General features: G+C 40.3%; 1 protein-coding gene across 5 annotated transcripts in view; it reads left to right on the top strand.

Annotated features, from left to right (window-relative positions):
- Positions 1 to 27734, top strand: part of WASF3 (WASP family member 3) — a 159618-nt gene that overhangs the window by 93678 nt on the left and 38206 nt on the right. For all 5 annotated transcript variants that reach the window (XM_036018343.1, XM_036018342.1, XM_028504961.2 and 2 more), the window contains one exon: positions 26276 to 26418. In XM_036018343.1, the coding sequence (XP_035874236.1) occupies positions 26286 to 26418 (133 nt within the window). In that variant the 5' untranslated portion in view covers positions 26276 to 26285. The remainder of the gene's footprint in view (positions 1 to 26275; positions 26419 to 27734) is intronic.

Here is a 27734-nt window from a genome sequence, read left to right on the forward strand (position 1 = left end):
CTCCTGGATTCATTGATCCTTAGAATTGTGCTTTTAGTCTCTATGTCATTTAATTCTGCCCTGATCTTGGTTATTCCCTTCCTTCTACTTTCTCTGGGCTGTCTTTTTGTTGTTCCTCGAGTTCTTGTAGACGTAGGGTTAGGCTGTTTGTTTGAAATATTCCTATCCTTTTTAGGTATGCTTGTATCGCTATGAACTTCCCTCTCAGGACTACCTTCGCTGTGTCCCTTAAGTTTTGAGTTGTTGTGAGTTCATTTTCATTTGTTTACAGAAACCTTCTGATTTCATCCCTAATTTCATTCTTGACCCATTCATTATTTAATAGCATGCTATTGAATCTCCATGATTTTGAGTGTTTTGGGTTTTTTTTTCCTTGGGGTTGGTTTCTAGTTTCAGGCCCTTGTGGTCCAAGAAAATGCTTGGTATGATTACAGTTTTCTTGATTTTGTTGAGGCTTGTTTTGTGTCCTATCATGTGGTCTATCTCTGAAAATGTTCCGTGTACATTTGAAAACAATGTGTATTTAGCTTTTTTGGGTTGGAGGGCTCTTTATGTATCAGTTAACTCCATTTCATCTAGGGTATTGTTCAATGCCACAATATCTTTGTTGATATTTTGTTTAGAAGATCTGTCCATTTTTGACAGTGGGGTTTTAAAATCCCCCACTATAATTGTGTTGCTGTCAATATCTTTATTGAAATCCTCTAAGATTTTCTTTATGTATTTGGATGCTCCTATGTTGGGTGCATATAAATGTACAATATTTATGTCTTCTTGGTGGATTCTTCCCTTGAGTATTATGAAGTGACCTTCTGGGTCTCTCTTTATGCTCCTTTTTTGGAAGTCTGTTTTGTCTGATATAAGTATTGCTATCCCAGCTTTTTTTTTCCTGTCCATTTGCTTGTAAAATTTGTTTCCAGCCCTTCACTTTCAGCCTGTGCAGGTCTTTTATCCTGAGGTGAGTCTCTTGTAGGCAGCATATGTATGGGTCATGTTTTCTTATCCATTCAGCTACCCTGTGTCTTTTGATTGGATCATTTAATCCATTTACATTTAAGGTTATTATTGATAGGTACTTACTCATTTCCATTTATGTATGTGTGTTCCTCTCTCTCTCTCTCTCTCTCTCTCTCTCTCTTTTCCTTCCTTTCCTTAAAGCAGTCTCTTTAGCATCTTTTGCAGAGATGGTTTGGTGGAGGTGTATTCTTTTAGACTTCTTTTGTCTGGGAAGCTTCTTATTTGGCCTTCTATCTTGATTGAGAGCCTTGCTGGGTAAAGTAGCTTTGGTTGCAGACCTCTGGTTCTCATTACTTGGAATATTTCTTGCCATTTTCTTCTGGCTTGGAGTGTTTCCATTGAGAAGTTAGCTGTTAGCCTTATTGGGGCTCCCTTGTATGTTACTTCCTGTTTCTCCCTTGCTGCCTTTAAGATTCTTTGTCTTGAAATTTTGCCATTTTAATTATGATGTGTCTTGAGGTGGGCCTCTTTGGGTTCCTCTTGATTGGGACTCTCTGTGTTTCCTGGATTTGTGTGACTTTTTCTCTCATCAAATTAGGGACGTTTTCTATCATTACTTTTTCAAATAGGTTTTCTATCCCTTGCTCTTTTTCTTCTCCTTCTGGTATCCCTATTATGTGGATATTATTACATTTCATATTGTCTTGCATTTCTCTTAATCCCTCTTCATTCTTTCTGAGCCTCTTTTCCTTTTCTTGCTCTTTCTGGGTGTTTTTTTCTACTTTGTCCTCTATTTGCTGATCCGGTCTTCTACTTCATCGACCCCACTTTTCATTCCTTCTACTGTGTTCTTCAGTTCAGAAATTGTATTCTTCATTTCCTCTTGGCCCTTTTTGATAGTTTCTATTTCCTTTTTCATGTTGATTTAGTTTGTGGTGAGATCAGTGTAGCTTCCCTGTAGTTTCTGGTAGCTCATTGAGCTTCCTGATAATCATTGTTTTGAACTCTATATCTGATAGTTGAGTTGTCTGTATTTCATTTAGCATTCTTTCTGAGGCTTTCTCCTTTCCCTGCATTTGGGGATTGTTTCTTTGTCTTCTCATTGTTCGTGAGACTCTTCTTGTTAGCCTCTGTTTCTTAAATTGATCTTTTCTGGTTTCCTGTGTTTATGGTGTGAACTTCTGTGGTAGAATACCTGTGAGATTCAGTGGTGCAGTCTCCTTCGGGTATCCTGGTGTTCACAGCTTCCCCCTACTCTTTTTTGTGATCAGTTGGAGGAGTAAGGAAAAATGGTTTAAGACAGCAAGACAGTATTCTATGATATTTACAGTAGCAGCCAGTAGAGAAGAGATGGGAGACCCTTGGCTATGGATAGTGTTAACTGTGATCTTCCACCCCCCTAGCTGTGTTTTAGAAAGGATGGAAAGAAGATAAGACTCTTATTGGGGACGAAAGGATTGTTAGTTGGATCTAGGAAGCTGTGAGGCTATGGGAGGTCAGATTCTGAGGTAGGGTGGGAATAAAGAATAGTAAATAGGAGTAGTGTGTAAAAGAATAGAGACAACTCCCACAATAATAGAGTTCAGGAAATTGTGAAGTGGGCAGAGATCTGGGAGGGGTGTTGTGTAGTATTTACAATTGTATGAAATAGGTCTTATTTACAGTAATAAAGCAACAGACATGTGGCAGAATCTATGAGATCTAGATAACAAGAATAAGGAATATAGAACCTTGAGTGATATACTAATGGAACACAATGAAAGACAGTAAATTATCAACACACTGTGAATGAGATAACAGGGAGAACCTATCAAATGACAGTATAACCAGCCAAGCAAAGAAGATTATACAGAAAGAAAAAGAATACCAAAATACTATTAAAATAAAAAATGTCAGAAAAGTGAGAAAAAGATAATACAAATTTGCAGTAACTTGCAGGTTCAAAAAAAAAAGCAGAAGATGGAATGCAGGAGAGATAAATTTGGAATGGAAGGAATAACACTAGGATGAAAGGAAGAGAAACATAAGGAATTGAGAGATATAAAAATAATAATTAAAAACTAAAAAGTTACTTAAAAAACAAGATACAATCAAATAATCAAACAACAGCCAAAAAAAACCCCACCACCACAACAACAAAAAAACCCTGTTGTTGGTTTCTAACTGGCCAAACCAGTTTTTCTGGTCTTGCTGGCTTCAGCAGACTGAGGGGTGATTGGAATGATTTTCACTCTTCCCAGTCAGAGTTGTCAGTCTCTCTGTACTGTCCCCAGGGCTAGCAGTGGGCTCTTTCCAGAGCCAATCTGATGCCTTCCCGCAGGACCCTGGGTATGGGCGCTCCCAAGCATGCTCTTTGGATCTCACTGCTGCGGCCTCCTGGGCTCCAGGGCCCCGCAGAGTGCCTGCGTCTTTTCTGGGTTCACTTTGTAAGCTCCAGGGATCGGGGATCACAAGGGGTCGCACTCTTACCCCAATTTCACCACAGTGGGCTCTATGCTCTCGTGAAGCACCTGTGTCTTTTCTGGGTTCACAGTGTGAGAGTCGGGAATCTAGAAGGGGCACACGCTTCCCCCAGTTCACCACTGCAGGCTCCAGAAACCCACCAACACCCATGCCCTTTCCCTGTTCAGGGCTGTGGGGTCTGGGTCTTCCACAGAACCACACTCTCACCGGGTTGGGGGCGCAGGTGCACAGCCAGGCTGCCCTTGGTCACACAGGCTGGGGCACTCACTCTTCCCAGGGCTATGCATGGGTGCTCGCAGCCCCTGTGTGCTTGTCCCTCAGTCTCACTCTCCTCTCTGTGCCTTCAAGCAACAAGGCCTCCCCTGGTGCTGCTCAGTCCTTGTTGTCCGGGGAGGGAGTGGTGACTCCGCTCTCCCGGGTGGCCCGAGGCAGACTTGGGAGCACCAGGCCTGGGGGCTGCAACCTCCCTAGTCCCCGCACCAATCCCTGGGCCCTTATTATCCTGAAGCAGTCTCCCTACCGTCTGGCCTTTCAATGTCCGCTATAATTTTTGGTGTCCTGTTCTCATAAATGTTGCGATATCGTAGGCCCCTTGCTCTGTTCCTCTGCAGATCCACGAGTTTCTCTCCCGTGCATTAGAGGAAAGGGATTACGTTCCCTCCAACAACGCAGCCATCTTCCCACCCACACCCTTAACATTCATTTCTTATCCAGCAAGTTTGTGCATATTAAGTCACTAGAATTTACACCATAGGTTATTTCTCTCCTTTCTTATAACAGTCTTAATCTCTTATTAATACTGGTTCATTTGTTGTTGATAGTGGAATTGCCGGATAAGGGGAGATATTTTTGCAGATGTGGGTTTGTTCCCTGGGATTTATGTTTTTTTTCTGGCAGCATCTGCACAGTGGCATATAGGACATGGTGGGCAGAGTGACCCTCAGTCAACCAGCTAGAGGGAGGGACCCACCAAAGAGGAACCCAACAACATTCAGAACCCAATTACATCTGGATAGCCAACATAAATGGCACACATGGCGTCTCAAAAGCATCAAGTTCAGGAGATCAAGGAGATTGCACCACTAATTCTCACAGGACTCCCACTATAGAAATTCACACCACTGACTCAGGGAGTCAAAACAGATAATTTAATAAGCAGAGACTAGCAAGAAGAGTTTCACAAAAAATGGGAAGACAAAGCAATAATCCCTAAAAGAAAGGAAAGGAGGAATCCCTGAAAGAATGCTAAATGAAATAGAGGCAAGTCAGTTACCAGAAATTTGTCCAAAACAATGGTTATAAGCCCAATGAGCTCAGTGAGAATTACCTTAAATGACAAGGAAGCTACAATGAATTTAATATGAATTATACCAGCATGAAAAAGGACATAGATACTATCAACAAGAGTAAAGAGGAAATGAAAGATACAACGTCTGAATTAAAGAACACAGTAGAAGGAATCAAAAGCAGACTAGATGAAGCAGAAGATTGAATCAGCAAGATGGAGGGCATACTAAAAATATCACAGAAAGAGTAAGAAATGGAAAAAAGACTCAGAATGAAGAGGAGTTAAGTGAAATACATAACAACAGAGAATAGAATGATATACATATAGTGGGGTGTCAGAAAGAGAAGAGGAGCAAGAGATAGAAAACCTGTTTGAAAAAGTAATTATGAAAAACTTCCCTAATTTGATAAGAAAAAAAATCATGAAAGTCCAGAAAGCACAGAGGGTCCAAATCAAAATGAACCCAAAGAGACCCACTCTAATATACATCATAATTAAAATGGCAAAAATTCAAAGACAAAGAATCTTAAAGGCAGCAAGGGAGAAACAGTTAGTTACATACAAGGGAGCCCCAATAAAGCTGTCAGCTGACTTCTCAGTGGAAACACTACAAGCCAGAAAGGAATGACAAAAAACATTTCAACTAATGAAAAGCAAAGGCCTGCAACCAAGACAGCTTTATCCAGCAAGGCTGTCCATTAAAATGGATGGTGAAATAAGAAGTTTCCCAGACAAAAGAAGGCTGAAAGAATACACCTCCTCCAAACCAGCATCGCAAAATATGCTAAAGGGACTTTTTTAAGAAAAGGAAGAAAAAGAGTGAAAGAGAGAGGAGCAGAGGTACCAAGGGCATAAAATGGCAATGAATAGGTACCTATCAATAATAACCATAAGTGTAAATGGTTTAAATTCTCCAATCAAAAGACATAGGGTAGCTGAATGGATAAGAAAACATGACCCGCACATATGCTGCCTACAAGAGACCCACCTCAGAACAAAAGACCCACACAGACTGAAACTGAAGGGTTGGTAAAAAATATTCCCAGCAAATGGAGAGGGAAAAAAAGCCAGGTTAGTAATATTTATATCAGACAAAATAGACTTCAAAACAAAGACCATAAAAAGAGACCCAGAAGGACACTTCATAAAACTCAAGGGAAGAATTCATGAAGAAGACATAAACATTATAAGCATATATGCACCCAACCTAGGAGCACCTAAATATTTTGAGGAAAATCTTGGAGGACTAAAGAAAGATATAGACAGCAACACACTAATGCTAGGGGATTTTAACACCCGACTGTCAAAAATGGATAGATTGTCAAAACCAAATATCAACAAGGATATTGTGGCATTAAACAATTCCCTAGATAAAATGGAGTTAACGGATATATATAGAACCTTTAATCCCAAAGAAGCAAGGTACACATTCTTTTTAAATGCACATCGAACATTTTGAAAGATAGAACATATGATAGGACACAGAACAAGCCTCAACAAATTCAAGAAAATTGAAATCATATTACACATCTTCTCAAAGCACAAGGGCCTGGAACTAGAAACCACCCTCAAGGAAAAAACTAAAAAAACACTCAAAATCATGGAGATTGAATAGTATTCTACTAACAATGAATGGGTTGAGATTGAGATCAAGGAAGAAATTTAAAAGTTTCTGGAAAAAAATTAAAACAATTCAAAACCCATGGGGTACACCAAAGGCTGTCCTGAGAGAGAAGTTCATAGTGATACAGGCCTACCTAAAAAAGATAGAAACATTTCAAATAAACAACCTAACCCTACATGTACAGGAACTGGAGGAACCACAACAAACAAAGCTGAGAGCAAGTAGAAGGAAGGAAATAACCAAGAACAGAGCAGAATTAAATGACACAGAGATTAAAAGAACATTTGTAAGGATCAATAAATCCAGGAGCTGGTTCTTTGAAAAGATAAACAAAATTGACAAGCCTTTAAGCAGACTCATCAAGAAAAAAAGAGAGAAGACCCAAATACAGAATATCAGAAATGAAAGAGGAGAGATTACAACTGATACAACAGAAATACAAAGGATTATAAGAAATTACTGTGGACAACCATATGCCACGAAATTTGACAACCTGGGTGAAATGGCCAAATTTCTAGAAAAATGTGATCCTCCAGAACTGAATGAAGAAGAAGCATAAAGCCTGAATAGATTGATAACAGACTGATAACAGCTGGCAAAATTGAAGCAGTAATAAAAAAAAAATCCTGACACACAAAAGCCCTGGACTAGAAAATTTCACAGGAGAATTTTGCAAAACATTTAAGGAACAGCTAACCACTATCCTTTAAAGACAACTCAAAAAAAAAAAAAAAAAACTCAAGAAGGAAGACTCTCAAACTTTTTATGAAACCAGCATCACCATAATCCCAAAACCAGATAAAGACACAAGAAAGAAAGAAAACTACAGGCTATTACAGCTGATGAATATAGACACTAAAATTCTCATGAAAATATTGGCAAACTGCATCAGACTGCATCCAGGAATACATGAAAAAGATCAAACACCATGATCAAGTGGGATTTATCCCAGGGATGCTAGGATGGTACAATATTCACAAATCAATAACTCTAAGAAATCACATAAACAGAAAGATAAAAATCACATGGTCATATCAGTAGATATGAAAAACCATTTGATAAAGTACAGCACCCATTCATGATAAAAGCACTCAGCAAAGTGGGGGTAGAGGGAGCATATCTCAACATAATAAAGGCCATATATGAGAAACCTACACCCAACATCATATTCAACAGGCAAAAACTAAAAACTTTTCCCCTAAGACCAGGAACAACACAGGGGTGTCCTCTTTCACCACTTCAATGTAGTATTGGAAGTACTAGTAGCCACAGTGATCGGACAAGAAAAAGAAATAAAAGGCATCCAAATTGGAAAGGAGGAAGCATATGACATAATAGTTTACATAGAAAATCTCATAGACTCCATCAAAAAACTGGTCTACCTAATAAGCGAATTTGTCAGAACAGTGGGATACAAAGTCAATATTCAGAAATCTAGGACAGTTTTGCACACCAACAATGAAATACCAGAAACAGAAATCAGGAAAAAAATCCCATTTGGTACAGCAACAAGAAAAATAAAGTACCCAGGAATAAACCTAAGCAAGGAGATAAAAGACCTGTACTCAAAAACTGCAGAACACCAAAGAAAATAATTAAGGAAGACAGAAATAAATGGAAGCATATATTATGTTCATGGGTTGGAAGAATTAACATCACAATGTCTATACTACCCAAAGCAATTTATAGGTTAAAAAAAAAACCTATTAAAATACGAATAACTTGTTTCAGTTATAGAAATAACTATATAGAAATATAGAAGGAACATTTCAAAAATTTATATGGAACCATAAACAACCCTGAAGAGCTGCAGCAATATTGAGAAAGAAGAACAAAGTAAGAGGGATCACCATACCTGATATCAAACTATATTACAAACCCACTGTAATCAAAACAGTCTGGTACTGGTGTAAGAACAGACACATAGACCAATGGAACAGAATAGAGAGCCCAGAAATAAACCAAGTCTCTATGGTCAATTAATATTGGACAAAGCAGGGCAGAAGCATAAAATGGAGTAAAAGCTTCCTCAACAAACGGTATTTGGAGATTTGGACAGCTACATGAAACTCGACCACCGACTTACATCATACATGAAAATAAACTCAAGATGGATAAAACACTTAAATGTAAGTCGGGAACCATTAAAGTCCTAGAGGAAAACAGCCAGGAAAATCTCAGATATTTCACACAGCAATATTTTCACTGCTGTGTCCCCTAGAGCAAGGGACACAGAAGAAAGAATAAACAAATGGGCTTTATAAAAATAAAAAGCTTCTGCATGGCTAAAGAAAACATCAGCAAAACGGAAAGGGAACCAGCCATATGGGAAGACATATTTGCAAGGGATACCTTGGACAAAGATATGATCTACAAAATATATGAACAACTCACACAACTCTACTCCAGAAAGACAAACAACCCAATTAAAAAATGGACAAATGACCTGAACAGGCACTTCTCCACGGAGGACATACAGAGGGCCCAGAGGCATATGAACGGATGCTAAGCATCACTAGCAATCAGAGAGATGCAGATTAAAACTAAAATGAGATGCCACTTTACACTGGTCAGAATGGCCATTGTAAACAAATCAACAATCAGCAAGTGCTAGTGAGGTTGTGCAGAAAAGGAAGCCCTAGTGCACTGTTGGTGGGAATGCAGACTGGTGCAGCCACTGTGGAAAACAGTATGGACTTTCCTCAGAAACCTGAAAATGAACCTGCCTTTTGACCTGACAGTCCCACTGCTGGGATTATACCCTAAGAATCTTAGACCACCAATTCAAAAGAACCTGTTCACCCCAGTGTTCATAGCAGCACAATTTGCAATAGCCAAGTGCTGGAAGCAACCTAAGTTAACTGTCCATCAGTAAATGAGCGGATCAAAAAACTGGTATATTTCACAATGGGATACCATGTAGCCAAAAGTAAGAAGGAGCTACTACACTTTTCAACAGCATGGATGGAACTGGAGAGCATTATGCTAAGTGAAATAAACCAGGTGGTAAAAGACAAATGCCGTAAGATCTGGTCTATTAGTGGAACCTAATCAATAAAACAAGCAAGCAAAATGTAACCAGTGACTTTAAAATAAAGAACAAACTGACCAGAAGGGAGGTAGAAGGGGATAACGGGGGAAAGGGAGAAGGGTCATGAATGAACATGTATGATGGACACATGGGCCAAGCCAAAGGGGAGTAAGATCACAGATGGGAGGTGGGTATGGCCAGTGTGGAGTTGGGGGTGAGGGAAAATGGAGACAACTGTACTTGAACAACAGTGAAAATGAGAAAAGAAAAAAGAAAAGAAAAAATATATCTTTTATAAGTAGAACCTTGGAAATGTAGACCAGCTTATTCTTTTTATAGTCAGAGTTAACCACTCATGGCAGATGGTCAAGTGTTCAAACAGTTCACTATTGGGAGGGAGAGAGGGAAGGAGAGAGAACAGAGTAAAAGCATTGTGTTATAAATCATGGATTACCAGGACATTGAGGCACACAATTTTTGCTATCTCGCCTGCCTTTATATACTGATAAGACACAGAAGTGAAAGTAGGTTTACAGTTGTGAGTATGTGCCTCATAAATTATTCTCTGTATGAACTACTCTACACCTACTTTTTCCCCACACTGTGTTTATAAATGGGGCTTGTAATGTGATGGGCAGAGCACTAGCAGAAGTCAGAGATTGAGATTCTAGTGTTTACTCACCCTTGGCAAATCTCCATAACCTGGGAGGTTTTGTTTGTCTTTGTCTGGATCTCTGAGTGTAAAATGAAAATGTTAGACTAGATCTCCCAAGTTCCATTTATCTAAGAAACTTTATTATTTTATTAAATAGCTAGTTTTGTGTGGTTAAAACAAGACAGGACAGTATTTCCTGGTAAAAGCATTTCAGAAGTTTCTGGATTAGTAAATGCACTAGAGTAAACTTTTATGCACAAAAAGAAATATGAATCAGATACAGATTCAAATATAAAATATATTTTACAGTTGCAAATACTCAGCAGAGTATCTGGTTATGCGGACACCAGGACCATAAAGGGACTTGAAAATAACATAAGAATACTTATTAAATATATTTTACATCTAACAGGAACTCAGTAATTTATGGACATTTTTTAAAAATCCAAACTAAAGAATCCCTGGTGGGTGTTATTCAATGGGTTGGAACATTGCCCTGTAACCAAAAAGTAATGAATGGGTTTGATTCCTGGTCAGGGCACATACCTATGTTGCAGGTTAAATCCCTGGTTAGGGTGTGTGTGGGAGGTAAACAATCAGTGCTTCTCTCTCCTTTCCTGTCTCCCTTCCTCATTCTCTAAAAGGAATGGGAAAAAATGTCCTCTAGTGAGGGTAAAAAAATAAAATAAAATCCAAACTAAAGGATAAAACATCATAAAAATCTAATTGAAGTATAGATTAAGTGGGAATAAATAGTGGATGGTTGTAGAACAGTGTTTTTGTTTTTGTTTTTGTTTTTCCTTTATCACCCTCCTCTTCTATACCAGGAGAGAAGGACGGGGAAGGAGATCCAAGATTGTTTTTTACCAACCTTCTACTTTACTTCTCTGTATTCCCACTCATGATAGATTGTTTTTCTTCACCTTCACTGGATTTAAGGTTTCTTTCCATAGTAGAGAAACACAAGACAAAAGCCAATGGTGAAAACCTTGGTAGAGAGAAATAGAAATCTCTACATAGATGTCTAATCTCTTTTCGATTTAAACCAGATACTAGTTTCTACTTACAGTGTCTTGAGGTGCCATTTTGTAACCCACAAAAGACATTATTACTTGTTATCTTTGAGTGAAACTTCCTCCAGAAGTTTCAGATATGTCATCATGTTATTCCATAGACATAAATCTACATTCACCACCACCACCCACCCCAAGATAGTTACTATTTAGTTGCTTAGGCTATTTAGCAAAGACCAAATTATTTTTTAAAGAAATAATTGAATACTACCTGTAAGCCTTGAATAGGAACTCTCTTTTTCCATTTCTAATGTTTATTGTGCAGCTTCTGTGTGTCCGACTAGCCTGTTGCCTACAATGACCCCACCCCCAAAGGAGTCTGTCTAGTTGTGTTTTAATTTCCAGGTATGAGGAATACCTTTAAATGTAGTGCTTGTCACACTTGATTATAACTTTATTTATATGTCTGTCCTATTAAGCCACTTTTAATTCCTTGATAGAAAGGGATTTTGTTTTGTCTGATTATTCTTTGTAGTTCCACTGGCATGAGATGTTTGGAGAGCAGGTGAATCCAACATGTAGTTTCTGAAAGTCAGCTGAATGTTGAACTGAAAGGAAACAAAGTTCTCAGAGTTGGAGGGAAGCTGAGGGAAGCAAAAGATCTGATTTCAAAAGAGGAAATTGAAGGCCACCATGATGACAAAACTTGCCCAGGGTTATATAGCATTAGCTGAGAACTGGGACTAGCACCTGTCTACAGTTCCTAAGCCAGTCTTGTTTCACTCTGTGTCTCATGCAGAGACATGTGGACCATGTTCTAAATAGCAAAATGTAAGCATTTATCCCATTGACATGCTGTTGAGTAAATCTCAGGCACTTTTTTACCCCCAGCTGCACCACAATTTTCACCTAAAGCTTAACTATAAGAGGAAGTAAGGTAATGTGACAGGTTGGGAGCTGAGGAAGCCCAGGTTCCTCTTTGGCTGTGGGAATGTGTTATTACTGGTGAATAATTTCTGGGGAATGTTAGTAGGCAAGTGGGGAGCCATAAAACTGGGTTAAGCAGACATGGCCCTTGCCTTTCAAAATAAAAAAAGCACAGCGGGAAGTCAAAGGAAGGGGTTTAGCAGCATTGTGTCAGTCTGCTTTGTATGGGCTTGGGGACAGGCCTGGACCACTTCTGCTCAAGCCACTTGTATTCCGAATACAAAAGTCTTAGATACAAGTCAGCATGATTAAAAAGCCAGACATCTGCAGTCTGTACACATTTAATTTGGTGTGTATAATATAGTCTGTACCATGTGCTTTAGCTCTGCCTTGCACTGTACTCTAGTTGTCAGGCATGCAGCAATCAGAGTAAATGTTACCAGTACGTCAAGAACAGAAAAGACAGAACCATTAACCCTGTCAGGTTCTGCAAACTGTGCACACTCTCAAAACTCACGGGATGTGTCTGCAGAGTAGAGAAGGAAATCCATCACAAAATCTATTCAGCCAATTTTGTACAGTCAGCCAGCTCTATCAGTAAAATAGTTTTAAACTATGTAATAAGGACTTAATATGGTTAATATAAGTTATTCTGCATCCCATCAACTCTTCCACAATATAAACTAGGGAGTGATCACAGTTACAGGTTTCAGTTTAATTTATGCTGCCCTTTGCAGTATATTCTGTGCATGAAAGCTGGCTATTATCTGTACTAATATAGTAGTAGTATTCTTTTCTTTTGAAAATAGTGTGCTCAAATGTTCAGTCATCCACAATATGTTTTCTTCCTTTTCTCCTTTGTGAATATAGTTAGCAGTTTAAAGTCTTAACAAGAAGCTGAGGTTCTTGGCAGAGTTTCTCTTCCAATTAGGATATTAAAAATTACAAGAGAACATTGCTTCCATTAGTAAGAAAGAGACAAAGCCAGACAATCTAAAAGGAATAACTTTTCTTGACTTCTAAAGAGTAACAAGCCCTCTTGAGAAGAGACAGGGCACTTGAGCTGTTTTATTTAGCGGTGCATGGGAAGGAAGAACAGATGACCACCACAGGAGTAGGTAGAATGAGTTCTTAAAGGTTACATGTGAATTAACACATCAGTGTAGAATAATTGGGAGCCCAGAGACAAGGGGAGGTCATACTCACAGCTATTTATCGCAGACCTCCACTAGGGACTGATAAGAAAGACTAGAGGCAACCCTGGGGACTAGAGACAACTGCTTTCGTGGTACAGCCACATAGGAGGTACTCGTGCTTGGGGACAGGTACAATGTAGCGTCTGCTTCTTCAGATTCTTCTATGACACTAAAGTTCCTGGGAGGGCAGCAAGTCCTCTACCCCCCAGGATCCAGGCAGATATTTACTGCTTCTGGTGGAGGGCTAGGAAACCCTTCGTCCTGCCTTTGGTAACCAGCAGATCCTCTAAAGCAGGATAACCTCTCAGGCCCATGATCTGTAACTGGTACAAAGCAGAATTTTGCCTCTGCTGATCAGAGGCAGAAAACTCATGCCTAAGACAGGGACAAATACAAGGCAGAGTTTAGCTGTCATGGGGAAGAGAGACACAGATGCTGAGGAGGTCACACACTGAGGTCCAGGTCCACAGATTAAGGCTGGACCAGGAGAACTGAAATTTCCTCTGCCCCTACTATGAACCTTGCACCTAGAAACAAAACAACAACAGTCCTCTGCTGGAAGGAAAGGTGTGGGGAGGGAAATACTTTGTGACACAAGTGTGAAGGGACTGCAGGGTGGAGCAAGAATGCTAAGAAAAATCTGGCATTCCATACCTCACACCTGGCACCAGGTAACAGCCCTTTGCAGGGGGAGTTTAGTACTGTGCTGTAATAAATCACAGCAACAGGTCTGTTAAACCGCTGAGTAGGTTGACACAATCCTCAGTACTAATGTCATACCAGGAGTCCATGCAACCCATTTTCATGTGGAAATACGTTGTGTCAGTCACTACTATTCTACAAATGATGCCTAGTATTTAGGGAAAAAAACGGTACATAAAAAAAGCAAGAAACAACATCCCATTGTCAGTAGATAAAGCAATCAACAGGAACAGGCTCAGAGATAACCCATATGTGGGAACTACCAGGCAGGGACCTTAAAATAGCTGTGATTAATGTACAAAGGATGTAGTACAAAAGGTGGACAACATGCATTAAACTGTAGAGATAATCAACAGAGAATTGGACACTTAAAAAGTTAAATGGAAACTGTTGGGAACAAAAATACATTAGGTTTGTTAGCAAACTGGACGAAGCTGAGAAAAGAAACAGGTAACTGAAGACTAAGTCAACAGAACATAAAAAGAAACAGAAGAGGCAGGGAAAGAACAGCAGAATGGATAGGAGAAAAGTACATCCCCTCTGCATCTCTCTTCTCTCAATTCTCTACTACATGCATATGATTTCTGATACCACATCAAGCAAATCTCTGCAACACCAGCTGGATGTCCTATAATTCAATTCTGTTTTGACTCTAACTGGAAATAGGGCAGACTCTACAGGTTAAGGGCTCAGTCCAACAAAACTGCCCTCACTTCAGATGCCAGTCATAAGTCCCAGATTGTCATCAGATCTTTAGACCAACCTGCTATAAATCAGTTTCCCATAATTCCCTTCTTGGATTTGATCATTTGCTAGAACAGCTCCTAGAACTTGGGGGAAATACTTACATATTTTCCAGTTTACTATATAATAAAGGATATCATAAAGGATAGAAATGAATAGCCAGATGAAGTCTATAGGATGAGATCTGGAAGGGTCCCAGTGCAGGAGCTTCTGTCCCCATGGATTTGGGCTGTACCACCTCCCCAGCATGTGGATGTGTTCACCAACCTGTAAGCTCTCTGAATCCCATACTTTAGGGAGTTTTATGGAGATTTCATCATGTAGGCATGATCAATTATTAACTCAATTTCCAGCCCCTCTGCCCTCTTCAGACAATAGAGGGTAGGGCTGAAAGTTTCAAGCTTCTAATCATAGCTCGGTCTTTCTGGTGACTAGCCACCATTCAGGAGCACACCAAGAGTCACCTAGAATTTCTAAGGAATATATAGCTTGGTATTAGGAACTGGGGTCAAAGACCAAGTATTAGATCAAAAGATGCACCTAGTGCTCTTATCACTTAGGAAATTACAAATGTTTTAAAAACTCTGTACAAGGAACCAGGGAGCAATATAAATACATATATTCTTATTATTTTACAAACAGAGAAAAAAGGGAGGAGAGAACAGAATATCCAAGATGTGGAACAGTATTACTGGCCTAACATACATGTAACTGGAAACCTAAAAGGAAAAGAGAGCAAGTACTGTCCAGAAGAGATACTTGAAGAGACATTGCTGAGAATTATTCAAAATTAATGGAAGCACACACACCAATTAATGAAATACGGTCAGATACAAGAATCTCAAAGAACCCCAAGCAAGATAAACAAAATGGGATTTGTCCCCTTCTCAAATTTTAGAAATACCAGAACCAGGCTACTGAAATACTAAAGATAAAGAGGAAAGCCTTGGTGAAAAGAAACATTACAAACAGAGGAACAAAGAAAAGAATAACAGTGAAATACAATAACATTTTTAAAGCACCAGAAGACAAAAATGAGGGGGAAAAAGTGCTGAAATCCTGTCAATACAGAGTTTTATACCCAGCAAAAGTATCTTTTAAAAATAAAGGCTTTTCAGACAAACTGAAGCAGAAGGGAGTTTTGTAAAGTAAGAAATGTTAAAAGAAGTTCTTTAGGCAGAAGGAGTACTAGACAGCAATTTGGATCTACACAAGGAAATGAAGAGAGCCTGACATGGTAAACATGAGGCTAAATGTAAACAAATTATTTTCCCCTTATTTTTAGGGAATTGACTATCAAAAGTAAAAGGAGTAACAACATATTATGGGGTTTATTACATACATAAAATATATGACAATGTAGGACAAAGCATGGGAGGGAGAAAATCAATATACAATTCTAAAGTTACAGTGTTTGTGCAATATGAAGTATTTTTGCATTTGAAGGTAAATTGTGATACTGTAAACGTATATAGTAAGACCTGGGGCAGCCACTAAAAACAAGTTAAAACAAAAAGTGAGTAAAAGATAATGATGGAGATTAAGTGATATAAAAATAATTAAAAGAAGGCAAAATGGAGCAAAAAGCAGATAGGATACACAGAAAAGCCATTAGCTGGATGGAGGGTTTAAATTCTGCCATATCAACAATTACCTTGAAGTCAGTGATCTGTACACACCAACTAAAAGTCAGAGATCGTCAAATTGGATAAATAAGCAAGACCCAACTGCCTAAAATAAACCTAAATATAAAAACAGAAGGTTAAAATTAAAAGGAAAAAGTTGTACTATGTAAACACTGATCAAAGTAGGCTTTGGGGCAGTGATTATTACCAGTGGTAATGAACCATTACATAATGACAGTGGGATCATTTCACCAAGGAGACATAATAATCTTAAGTGTGTGTATACATTCAACAACAGACCTTCAAAATGCATAAGCAAAAGTTAATAGAACTCAAGGGAGAACTTGACAGATCCACAGTTATCATTGTTAGCCTCAATACTTTGCTCAATAATTCATAAAATAAAAATAGAAAATATCAGTTAAGGATAAGATCACAACATTGTCAGTTATTACAGCTGAACACACATTCTTCTGAAGTTCACATGGAACATTCGCAAAATAAACCATTTTCTGGGCCATAAAAGAAATTTGAACAAATTTAAGAGAGTTAAAATCAGACAAAGCATGTCCTCTAAACACAATGAAATTAAACTGAAAATTGGTACCAGTAAAAGATCTGTAAAAGTGCACCAGTTATTTAGATTGCTAAGGTGGCTGCTCATCCCAGAGAGAGACCTTCCAGATGGGTCAATGTGGACAGGTGTGGATATGGAAAGGGACATTCAGAGAACTTCATACTGTTTTAGACATTCATTGAATTGCTTCTATAATTTTATTTTTTAGGAAAAATTCAATTAACCATGGTATAGGAAAACTTAACAGCTTTAGTATATGGAATTTTTAAAAAGAGGCTAGCCCTGGCTGGTGTAGCTCAGTGGATAGAGTGCCAGCCTGTGAACCAAAGTTTCACTAGTGTGATTCCCAGTCAGGGCACATGCTTGAGTTGTGAGCTGCGTCCCTGGTGGGGGGGTTCGTGAGAGTCAACCACGTTGATGTTTTTCTCCCTCTCTTTCTCCCTGCTTCCCCCTCTCTCTAAAAATAAATAAATAAACAATCTTTTTCTAAAAAAAGAGGTTAAATAAGGTATTGGAAGATAAATAGTTGCCTTAAAGTAGAAAGCACACTTGATAGGATTTTTAAAATTCTTTAATCATTTGCTTTTAATTCAAAGAGCACTACTTGGAGAAGTTAAATGCCAGTGCTTGGGCATTTAGTTGCATAATAAGTAAAATTTCAGAAAAATTCAGGTTAAGGATAATTGTACAATAAATTAAAGTAGAAAACATTACATATCATATTTTAGCAATGACTGTGATATTAAAAATAAAATGATATCATTAGAACCTTAGGGTTTATTATTTTTTTTTTGGCCCAGCACATATTTTATGTGAGCCTTCCAACACCCTGTAAAGAGGGCAAGGAAGATGTCATTAGTATACACAGGGACTCATGGGGTTAACATGATCAGGTAATAAATCAGAGTTGAGTGTACACTTCCACTGTATTTTCTTTTTTTTTTTTAGAATGAAAGGTTTTTTTTTTTAAGATTTTATTTATTTTTAGGGAGGGAAGGGAGGGAGAGAGAGAGAGAGAGAAACATCAATGTGCGGTTGCTGGGAGTTATGGCCTGCAACCCAGGAATGTACCCTGGCTGGGAGTTGAACCTGGGACACTTTGGTTCCCAGTCCACGCTCAATCCACTTCCACTGTATCTTCTGTAATACTTGATCTATGTCATTCTCTGTGGGTTACTTTATTCTCCTTTTTTGTTTTTCTCTGTCTCTAGCCAACAGTTGATGAGTGTCACTTTATCATTCAAAATACAAGTGAGGACTACATTAAAGAGGGTTATGGGGACAGGGAAGTGTGGTGAGTTACAGTAGTGAAGAGTCAGCAGTGGTTAGGGTTCTGAAGAGGTTCCTCACAAGTGACGCTATGAAGTGGAATTAGCTCTCCAGTTGCTATGAACACATACAGGTGCTGGATAAAGTATAACAAGTGTGTCCATGTTTCCACCTTTTTAAAAACATCACCATGCTAACGAATTGGTGACTCCTCCATGGGGGTGAGAAGCTCAGGGAGCTGAAACAGGCTGGACACTGAAGTGGGTGCTGGGGGCTCATTTTCCTGCCTTGTGAGCTAGGAATGTGCCTCAGGCTAGCCTGAGGAATGGCCTAGAACTGAGTCCTCTGAGTAAATGCTGGCATTTTCACAGGGTTGTCAGATTCCTTCAAAGTTAAATAGAAAAACTGCTCTCCAACTCTGCAAAATAGCTTGTCACCTGCCTGGGGCTTCACTAGTGAGAAAGGAACCCAAACTCTTTAGTGAGAAATTGGTTTTTCCTGCTGTGCTAGGGTCTCAGTAGAAGCAAACACAAAATTGCTCTATAAGGGGACTCATAAAACAGGGTGCAGAGAACCAATCCCTAATAAAAGAAATGTCATTTACAGTAAGTGCAACCATCTAGAAAGTATCTGCAGATACAACACACACAGGATGTGTATGCACATCCACACACAGAATTAGCACACTGAGTATTGGAGGTCAGTAAGTTATCAGATCCTCTCTGAAGCAGATGCCAAGATGGGCTCACATGTACAAGGATCCCAAGTGGGCCAGCTGGTTTCACACATACTCCTTTCTGGCCTCTTGTAAATGCAGCCCACCATCCTCCTGCTGGTCACAGCCAGCTTCCTCTGAAAATATGGGGACTTGTCTTCACTCTCTGGTTCCAAACAGAATGAGTCCAGAGTACCACCTAAAACTGGAATTTGCAGATCACTGGGACCTTGGCTCTGCTACTGGCAAGAGTGAGTCCCTTTTCTGACTAGACGCCCAGCCTTGCAGAGCCCAGTGGGAAGGGATGAAGCACAGGCCCCTGGGGTGGTGGGTGTTGCTAGTGATAAGTGGGGCCACTCCTGCATCTACCCCTTGGCTCCTAAACCACACTGTCCTTGGGGACAGTGCCATATAGAAGTCTCTGACTTCATGATCAGACCACATGGTGGCACCCATTTCTTCAGAGTTTCTCTTGAGCTGATGTTTCAGTGTACCCTGAGAAGGCTGTCCACCTCTGAGTGGTGTGTGTGGTCCCACCTACAGTGACATGCCTACTCCCGACGCCTGCAGTGTGAAGTGGGCCTCTGGTCAGATGTGGTGACATATGGGATCCCATTGGGCCAGTTTTGGGGGAACCAGTGCTGCAGGCTGGTGACTCTTATCTTCTCTTTGTCCACTGCTGCTTCTGTGGTGGAATACCTTGCAGTGGGGGTTAACATGATCGAAAAGTTTTCACTCTATGCCTACTCCCAGGTTTCCTCCCCACATGCCTTTTGTCATACCTCCTTTTCACAGTCTAGTTCCTCTTCCAGTCCTCTGCCTACATAACCAGGCTGTTGATGGCTGCCCATGTATCTTTTCAGCGCAGGCTACTTCTCAGTCCATACAAAGCAGGCTGAACTTGTGGGCTGTTCATAGCCCCACCCATGAGGCACATTTTCTTCTCCACTGTCATTGAGGGTTACCCTGGATATTGTTCTAACCAGCTCTGGTTCATTTTTGGCTTGCACCCCTGTGTCAAGCCGACCTGTCTATGAACTATGCTCAGCTGTATATACAAGCCATTTTTTCATTGTTGGTACAGGGCATGGAGGGCACAAGCAGCCATAGTAGCCGACTTAGAGGTCTAGGTTTTCTGCTCCTATCACTCAGTTGAGCCTTATGCTGTGGTTTGATCTGGGATGTACAGTTTCCATCTCATGATGTATGCTGCTGGTCAACTTAATAACTTGGCTGACAAACTCAGCTCGTAATGGGGAGCCTTGCACACCTGGCCCCTTGTGTTCTGTGGTCTGGACCTGGGCCTGGTAATGCTTGATCAAGAGCTTTTTCAAAGGGCATATAAGTCTCTGCTTCAGTGACATTACTTCAGAATCCCAGGGGCATGTATTATATTCTTCCTGTGGAGCTTGCCAGGGGCCCCATTCCATGTCTTTTCCCACCACTGACAACTCTGCACCATCCAGGGTCCACTGTCCATACAGCCTAAGCAGCCAGGCTGCTCACACCATTGCCTGGCCCCACTACAGAGTCCTTTCTTGCTCCAGACCTCTCTCAAAGTTCGCAGCTGCTGTGTTGCCCTGTCTGTAGGCTAGAGCAGTGTCCTAGGACCCCACCTAACAGGCACTGTGCTTCCTGCTTCATGGTGGTGGATGCAAGATATGTTTTTTACTTAGGAGGGGATATCCCAGCATGCCCCTGACTACTGGGTCCCTAGAAACTTCACTGTAGTTGCCAGACTCTGCATCATCACAGGGTTTATCTCCCACACCAAGGAGCATGTGTCTTACCCAGGCCTCCAGTGTGTTAGGTGCCCATCACTTGCTCCTTCCATGAAGTCATCATGATGTTGTCGATCTCTTGCCTCCTTCATCAGGTCTGGAACTAGTTATCAACGAGGTATCTGGGAAAAGGTATGTACAGCTAGCACTGACTTGTGGAGAGAGGCCTCTGCAGCATCTTCTAGCTCACTAGTGTGCTAACCACTCCAGAGGGTCCTGGCATGGCGGTGGGAGGTGTTTGGATGAACATCACCATTGGTGCCCACTGGAAGTCCCTGATCCGTTTTCAGGATTGCAGGTTTTCTTTGCCGTGGCCTGGCATATTAGAGTCCTGCTTTGACTCAACATTCAAATGTTCTGAATTCTGTAACTCTCATAATTGGGTCCTCAGCCTACACTTTGATTGCAGGGCATGATGAGGACTACTTTGTACTCAGCAAGAGGGCTCTGAGTTTCTCACACTTAGCTATTAACTGCTTGTTAACGGCTTCCAGTATCTCATTATCTTGTGCAACCTAGCAGTAACAAGCCAGCTCTGCTGTTTCTGTAGGTGTTTTTCTTTCTGTGTTGTCCAAGTGCCTGCATTATTATGCATGCCGTGGCATTTCCCTCCACCAGGACATCTTCCAAGTCACTTAACAGTGAAATCTTTGACAGTTGAACCTGACCTTGTGACAGGATTATCCATTCATTGCCTGTGTTTAGGATGGCATCCATGTCAACCTGTGGAGTGGTATAGAGCAAGTCTGAGTCCCATCTTACAACCTATGTTGTTATAGCACTCCTTGCCACCTGAATTAGTCTGAGTCCTTGGATAAAAAGACACCGAGGTGGATTACACCTACAAAGATTTGATCAGGGGAATGCCTGTGTGAAAGGAAATAGAGAGCCAGAAAAGGTTGGAAGAGCCATTAAGCTGTGATGCAAGTCTGACCCTTGATGAAGGGGAGAGGAAAGAAGGCTCTAGTCCACGGTGCAGTCTGAGGGAAACTGGGCAAGGCCATTGGGGAGTCCTTGTCTTCCTCTCGTCTCCAGTTTCGGTTATTTCATTCTGGTTTTGTGCTCCAACTGACTTTGTCAGCCTCCGTTTCATGTGGTAGAAGAACTACCACTCTGCTGTTCAAGAGAGCAGCAGCCAGGCTGGATGTCATGGCCCCACTTTCAAATTCCTAGGGAAGGAGCGGCCTGGTTTTAGCTGTCTGGAATCTAGTTCACAGCTATGTGAACCAGGTTGTGTGTCTCTAAACTGAAACATTTCCCAGAAAAGTTGTACAGACTATAGGTTTTAACAGTAACACCTTATATAACCTCTGATAATCCTTAAGTATTTGATTAACAGTCTTTGATTTTTTCTTACCCTGTGGAATGACTTCAGAGAAGGATGTGGGTGGGTCACAGGTCTTCCAGTGGAGTGATCGAGAGGCGTACTTGTTGTTGCTGGCTGTTTGGGTTAGTTTATTACCTGTTTGTTTTTGTTTCTGCAAAGCCTTTTCAAGAGTAACGACTGACCCAACAGCTAGAGGTTTTCTCCTCTAGCTATTCTTTGCTGTTCAATGTATTCAGATTAGTATCAGATTAAAATAAAGGCTGTATGGGAAAAAATACATCTGTTAGAGTACTACACACTAAATCAGAAAGCCATAAAAGTCATTACTAGGTAACTAGAACTTTTAAAAGGAGCTATGAGATCCTTTTTCTAAAACTGTAAAGAAAGTAGCCTGTCCTCTCTCTGTATATTGGCAAGTGTGGGAGCTCTAAATAAAGGTATCGTGATAGCAAGAAATGAAGGCTAGGCTTAATTAGCTATAGCTCAAATACTACAGCAGGCAAAGTGCTCAAGTGAAGGCTGCGCTGAATAGTTGTGTGTACGTAGGGCACATGAGGAAGCACCAGGTTGCCAGCACTTGGAGGTGGGGACGTGGGGACTATGACTAGGGCATGAAGAATAGGTGAGGGAGGTTCAACAGGTTTAGGATCAGCTGGCTTGAATAATTTCAGCAGGCATGGTGTTGTCTCTTGTCTGATACCTGGCCCTGCATGACTAGGTATGGGGATAGTAGCCCTGAGTGTGAGAGTTCCACAGAGAAGTGGTAGGGATGTGGGCTCCAAACTGGTAGGTTTGCACATAAAAGCCAGCTTGTAATTATGAGTTGTTTACTAGTTCATGGAATTGGCTAGTCCCGAGCGTGGTAGCCCCAGCAGGGTCAGCAGGGCCCCAGATGTGAAAGCATTAGAATCCAGAAGGTAGACATGGTTCACACACTTGTAGAGAGTGTCCTTTTGTACTCATATGACATCTTAAGCAAGTCTCCGGGTTAGCACTCTCAGCAAGGCTACCATGAATGCATGTAGCATCCCAGTGCTTAGCATATAATCAGCTGTGGCATAGGAAGGGGATGTCAAATAGGTAAGTAAGGGCCTTTGGCAGGGGTTAGGGTGGGCATCAGAGCAAGCTGCAGGCCTTCTAACTAAGAGTGTCAGGAAAATCCTGTAAATGTTCTCTAGACCCCCAGTGTGGAAAACAGCCCATGCTAGTTCCCAGGTGTGCCATAATGACGGTATGTCTCACATCAAGGAGAGAGGGGAGAAGGTAGTTACTAGCTTCGGATGTGTTGTGGACATGCTTGTGGGACCTCTGTGTGTATGTGCACAATAGATTCTGTCTATTTGAATAGTTCTGAGTATAAAGAAATGTGGGTGGTAGGCTGGGAGATGCTGTGCTGGCATGTTTCTGGGCATGTCAAAGATTAAAAATAAGGGGAAAGGGTGGCATTTCGTCCTGGACAAAATGAATGTGGAAAGGGGGAATATTACACACACAATCAGCATTCAGCTCCTAAATCTCATGTTTCTCTCAAACTGTTGAAAAAACCCTCTTGAGAAATTACTTAAAAGCTAATTCATGCTTATGCCCATCTTACAAACCAGTGTTACAAGCAGACTGCTGATGAATTCAGAACCCTGTGGTCTGTCCCTTCATTAGCTTCTCTGTGCCATCTTTAGGTGTCCCCCCTACTCCCACCCTGCGATCACTTTGCTTCTTTATGGACATCATGGTTTTTGTTGCTTCTAGTTTTTATGGAATGTGTCCCTGCTGATCAGCTTTCAGTATTTTCTTTTCCTGCCTTTTATGTTTTTATTAGGTTTATTAATGATTTTCTTTTTTTTCCTTACAAAGAATTCTGGTTTATTCTATTGTGATTAGTTACCATCCTAATATGTATTCTAATTGATTCTCCAAGAAAGAGTGACAGCTCACAGTAAATCTTACACTTTGGCCCAAAGATATGTATCTTGAACTTACGTGTTATAGTATTCCCTCCTCTGTGTGCACCTCTTCTTTTACATAATTTTAATGTAAACAGTGTTAGCTGTTTTACTTGGTTCAGCTTTATCTTCAACCAGTCAACTGCTCCTTTTTTATTCCTATAATCACAATAATAATGCACATTATAACAAAATGTAAGATATATTAAAATTACTATAATTGGTTGCAATTTTGAGTATTACTATGTTCCACGCACTGTTCCAAGTAATTATGGATGTAATAACTCAGTAACTCCTCACTTTGTGAGGTAGGTACAGGAAGAAAACTGAAGCACAGGAAGTGATGTGCCCTAGGCAATGTACCTGAGACAATAGTTACAATAATATTCGAATATACAAGTACAGTCAGTGTGTTCAGCCACCACGTTAATGGACATGAGGCAGAAACAGTCAACGAAAACATTGCACAGTATGCTGGGCACCACTCTTGCTCTCTTCTGCGTCATTTTCCATACTGCCTCTGCCGCAGGGCGCTTTGTGGTTTAGCCCTTACTCACCCTTCAGATTTCAGTCTGCCACCTCTGCAGTGAGGCTGCCCATGGTTCTTCAGAGATGCCAGCACTCCACTTCCACACAGTTTCAGAATGCCCCCTTCCGTTAACCTGTGTGGTTAGATAAATGTCTCACTTTCTCACTGAAGTTCCACTGGGGTGCTGTGTCTATTTTCACTCAACATTGGGTCCTCGTCACCTCACATGCTGCAGGGAATGACAGGTGCTCAAAAAGTATTTCTTGGATGCGTGAACAAAGGTATGAAAAAAGGAGGAAGAAAAGCAAAGATCGATTATATACTGACCACATTTGGCTCTTTAGGCACAGTAGACCATTCTGTTACTGTACCAGGTGGAACTAAGTTTTACATCAAGTTACAGACAGCCCAGCTGCAGTGGCTTAAACAGATACGGCGTTACTGTGTCACACAGCAAGAGTTCCAGGTGGGCATTTCGGGCTGGTTTTACTACTAACAGATGTCACTAAGTTTCCTAGACTTTTCTGTGTTTCTGCTCCTGCAAATTGGGCGATATGACAATCTTGACAAAAGGACAGTTACTGAATTTTCGACTGAAGTATGAGCAGATACCTACTTAAACAAAAAGTTTTATTTTATTTATAATGTACTTTTTGAGGAGAACTGTGAAACATTCCCAGGATAATGTGGAAGACTTTCCTAAAGTATCTGGTGATCCTTCACTGTCTGTTTTTATTCAAGTCTAAGGTATTAAAGCTGATTGGAAACTGTGTATTAGGAGAGATTACCTGGTTGCAATTCAATAGGGGGACACCTTGGTCCAATATTAATAATGTTTGTGGATTTTTTTCTCTTCAAACCTTTTTGGAAGAATGCTCTGGTCTCGTTCAGTGGGGAGTAAAACCGGCCTCCAGTGTTCTGGAAGCCAAGTGGAGAAGGGAGATGGGGGTGTGGAACCTGTCTATTGTACCTTGCCGTTCAGAATAGACTTCGATTTAAGACTCCTGGTTTCAGTGCATTGCCTACCCCAGCCTTGAGCTGTGTCTAGTTTCTCAAGTCCCGATCCTTGAATTCACCTTTTCCAGAGAGTAAAACATGCTAGGTGAGGTGGAGGAAGGCCAGACCAAGAAGGGAGAAGGAATGCATAAATGGATTTTAAATCCATCTGACATCTCCTATTCCTGAGCCTTGTGAGGGAGAGTGAGTGGGCTTCTGTGGCTCAGGTGAGTTTGCTTTGTGTCTCCCTCCATTTGCAGCCTAGATATGTCTTTTGTGTGTCTTAACCTGATCAAGCTCTGCCCAGTTTTAGGGCTCTTGTGTCCTGCTCTTAGTCCTTGTGGGTTTGTGCCTTTTCTCTCTCTTGTCATTTCAGTGGAGAGGGAGGGACAGTGGAGAGGGAGGGAAGGAAAGAATGCATGCATTCATTCACTCATGCTTACCTGGAAATTTTGCATGTATTATTTTTCTATAAAGTAGGATTGTATTGTACATCTGCCTTTGATCTCTATAAAATGTGTTTAAGTTATTTAACATCTTTTGCATATTTAGCTGTTTCTTTCATGTAGAAATGTCAGGATATGAAAATTCCTGGGAAAGAATCAATTTTCTTGTTGTTGTTTTTTAAATTTACTTATTTATTTTTAGAGAGAGGGGAAGGGAGGAAGAAAGAGAGGGAAAGAAACATCAATGTGTGGTTGCCTCTCATGCACCCCCTACTGGGGACTTGTCCCACAACCCAGGCATGTGCCCTGACTGGGAATTGAACTGGTGACCCTTTGGTTTGCAGGCTGGTGCTCAGTCCACTGAGTCACACCAGCCAGGGCTAAAGAGAATCAATTTTCAAGGGAATAAAAATTTGATTTGTTAAAATGTGCATTGAACCTTTTTAAAAACATGTCTGTTTAATTTTCAGATTTTGAGCCATGCCTTTAGTGAAGAGGAACATCGAACCCCGGCATCTGTGCCGGGGTGCCCTGCCTGAAGGAATTACCAGTGAACTTGAATGTGTAACCAATAGTACCCTTGCTGCTATCATACGCCAGTTAAGCAGTCTGAGTAAGTCATCTTATTTCTAGAACAAATTTTTTCTGATTACTAATGACATTTTATTAATTTCAGTATTAGCAAATAGATTTCAGTTAGTTTTGCGCTTATCCAAAGATGAGACTGTAGTCTACACGTCTCAGTGTGGAATTAACTGTCACTCTCTCTGGTCTTATGACACAAACTTTATGTGATGAAGGCTTAGAGTTATAATAGGCCAATTCACAAATTATTACATGAGACCAAATGAGTTGATATGAAGCAGTGTTACATAATTTTTAAAAGCTTATTAAAGTTAGGATAATATAATTAGTTTCTTAACATTATTTTGAAGTATCTTGTTAAACTTGGAAAGAACTGTTTTATTTAAAATATAGTACATTGAGAACTAGTTAACACCTGTAATATGCCTGGCCCAAAGCAGATGCTCAATAAATATTTGCTGATTGAATAATATTCCAAATTAATCAAAGAATAAAGCCAAAAAGTCATTAAGATTTGCTAACTTTAACCTACTAAAAGTTAAAATGCAGCTACTAACTTCCAAATGGAAGTCAAATGTGATTGTTACATAAATACGTATCAGATACATAAGTTATATAAATATAAGCAAATACAAGTGCAAGAAAAAAAGGGTTTCTGTTATTTTAATTTTGAATGTTCACATGAAATACCCAAGGACTATTCCATGTTTTAAGACTCAAATGCTTTTTCCTTCAAAGCTCTTTAAAGTTGCAATGTTTTTCCCTCTAACTTTTACATTTATATCATCTTGTTTTCTCACTTCATCCCACTCCTTTTTGATTTAGCTGGTGTACACTACTACATTTTGGGTGACAGGTTTTCAAAGTTACATTTTCAGAAACTCTGTTAATAACTAGAAAATCCTCCATGAAATCTCACATTGTGGTAGGCTCAGGCACAGGGACTGTTTCCTGAAAAACAGTGGGTTTTTTTATATTTAAGAAGAAACAGTATGGATAGATAAGTATTATTTTTAAAGAATTGTACCGTATTGTTTATTTTATTTTATTTTTTATTTATTTTATTTTATTTTATTGTTGTTCAAGTACAGTTGTCTCTATTTTCTCTCCACCACTTTCCCCCACCCTACCCACCCCCATCTCCTACCCTCAGTCCTTCCTTCCTTTGGCTTTGTCCATGGGTCCTTTATACATGTTCCTTGATGACCCTTCCCCTTCTTTCCCCTGTTATCCTCCTTCCCCCTCCCCTCTGGTTACTGTCAGTTTGTTCTTTATTTCAGTGTCTTTGGTTCTATTTTGTTCACTTGTTTGTTTTGTTGATTAGGTTCCACTTATAGGTAAGAT

Source organism: Phyllostomus discolor, chromosome 2, assembly GCF_004126475.2.
Source record: "Phyllostomus discolor isolate MPI-MPIP mPhyDis1 chromosome 2, mPhyDis1.pri.v3, whole genome shotgun sequence".
Classification (NCBI taxonomy): domain Eukaryota; kingdom Metazoa; phylum Chordata; class Mammalia; order Chiroptera; family Phyllostomidae; genus Phyllostomus; species Phyllostomus discolor.